Here is a 2185-nt window from a genome sequence, read left to right on the forward strand (position 1 = left end):
GGTGCCTGAGGCAGCTGAGTGAGCTGTTGCATGAAGGAAGCATGTGTGAGGGAGAATCAGAGGCAGTGGGCTGGGTGGCGGACAGCTGACGTCAGCTTGTGGGGGCGGGGGGGAGTGCACCCAGGAGAGAAGGTAGCCATTGTTACAGAGACAGGAAAAGAAGCAGCAGTGCAAGGCAAGGCCACAGCGGGCTACCCAGAAACAGAGAGGGAAGGTCACATGGTCAGATACTGCTGCAGAGGACCCTAGGTGGACAGAGAATGAGGGTCAGATTTGGCTATTAGAAGTCACTGTTCACATCAGTCCTTTAGCTCCTGGGGACAGGCTTAGTGAGAGTGCCCCTAGTGGCCAGGACTGTGATACCAACAAAGGAGTTGGAGAAAGGAGAGAGGGGGAGTACTTACAGAAATGCACCAGAAGTCCTTCCTGCTTGTCTGTGCTGTCCACCCAAATTCAGTTTAAGCCTTTCAATGCAGTGGTAGTACATAAAGAAGAAAGTGAACAGCAGGAGCTCCATGTCAGTTTGGACACATATCCTCATTTCATTGAAAATGAAAATATTTTTTATAAAATTTTCATCCCGAATCTCATAAAAACAGTGCAGCAAATGCCAAGAATATGGCTGTAGGTTCAGATACTTCAAATGTACTTCCCTCTGGGCCAAGAGCAGCAGAGAGCGAAGCCTCTTCCGAGACAGGCTGCATTTGAAGATACTCTCCAACTCTCTCATCCCGTGATCACTCAAAAGACCAAATAGGAAACATATGATTGGTTTCCCAAACAGGTCACGCCTGTCATATACATCTGTCAAGTCTGTTTTAATTTTGATGTTTTTAAAGCGACTGCTTTTCAACACTCTATCGCCTAAAGCATAGGACATTGCTGCAAAGAACTCCTGGAGGCACAGGTGAATGAAGCTGTAGCTCCGAGGGGTGGGGTGCTCTCGAAGAACACCCATGTTTAAGAGACTGGAGATGATGGAAGCATCTAACCCATGTTTCCTGAAGTTCTCGGGGCTGAAAAGAGTCTTTCTTTGACAGGTGCCTTCAGCAGCCAGAGAGCAGAAGTCTCTCAGCTTAGTCCCAAGGGACTGAACCTGGAGAACGTGGAAAAAGTAGTGGAGACAGAGGGCTGTGGTCGTCTGGGAGGTCAGTGAGAGTGGTTGCTCCTGCTCCATCTGCTTTTTCAGGCAAGTGCAGACCAGCCAGGACACCAAAGGCATGAGACACATGGTGAAGAGAGCCGGGTTGGATTCAACTGAGGTAAAGGCTCTAATTGCTTGGCTCTCATCTGTGAAATATTTGTAGAAATACTCCTTCCTGGCCGATTCGGAGAATCCCAGGACCTCCACCCAGTGAGGATGCTTTAAAGAAGGAATGAGTTGTCCCAGAGCTGTGATCCGAGCTGTGATCAGCAGGGAAGCTGTGGGAAGTAAGGTTTTCTTCAGCAAACTGCTCAGCAGTGTGTGCACCTGCTGCTGCTGGCTCCATTGTGGACAGAACTCAGAACTCTGCTCCTTCAAGTCCCATTTGGGTTCATCTAAGTTATCAAGAATGAAGAGCAGCTGCTCTGGCTGAGACAGGATCTGCCCAATGGGTGCATCAGGAGCCGCCCAGTCTTTTGTGATGAGCTCAGAGAGACTCACTGTCTCAGACTGGGCCAGCTCTCTGCAGTTGAAGTAGAAGACATGCTTGAAGCGATCCCTGAACAGCCAGCCTTCCTCCCAGGCTCTGCTTGAAGCGGTCCCTGAAGAGCCAGCCTTCCTCCCAGGCTCCCCTCACGTGCCTGGCCAGGGTTGACTTCCCGATTCCAGCAACTCCATGCACCACGACAGTGGGAGGCTCCTCCTGGGTACTCAGGCCTGGGCCAAATAAGTCTCCGATCTCCATCAAATGTATTTGTTCACCTACCTCATAATTCAAGAATCCATAGCCCCTGGGTTGAGATCTGTGTAGAAGTAGCAGCTGTATGAATTTTTGGTGCAAATACTCATTTCTCCATGACTGTGTGGGGCAGGAACTCTCTCTCCTTTGGTTCTGGTATTTTTCTTTGATTCCTACAGAAAGGAGAGAAAGATGGAACATTTGTTTGTTTCTCCATTTATTCATTCCACAATTATTTGTTTGTTTATTTAATTGTTTTATTGCTTAATGTGTTACAAAGAGTATTACATATGCCTCCTTTT

The 2185-nt window shown here is 48.4% G+C and overlaps 1 protein-coding gene across 1 annotated transcript; it reads right to left on the reverse strand.

Annotated features, from left to right (window-relative positions):
- Positions 1–215: 215 nt before the first annotated feature.
- Positions 216–1915, reverse strand: LOC102761264 (NACHT, LRR and PYD domains-containing protein 1-like). The gene is made up of 3 exons (XM_015558684.1): positions 1911–1915; positions 650–1730; positions 216–245 (listed from the first exon to the last, which is right to left on the reverse strand). Exons 1-3 carry the CDS (start codon positions 1913–1915, stop codon positions 216–218), a joined length of 1116 nt encoding a protein of 371 aa, XP_015414170.1.
- Between the last annotated feature and the right edge of the window lie 270 nt (positions 1916–2185).

The sequence above is a fragment of the Myotis davidii genome, unplaced genomic scaffold (assembly GCF_000327345.1).
Source record: "Myotis davidii unplaced genomic scaffold, ASM32734v1 scaffold1214, whole genome shotgun sequence".
Classification (NCBI taxonomy): Eukaryota; Metazoa; Chordata; class Mammalia; order Chiroptera; family Vespertilionidae; genus Myotis; species Myotis davidii.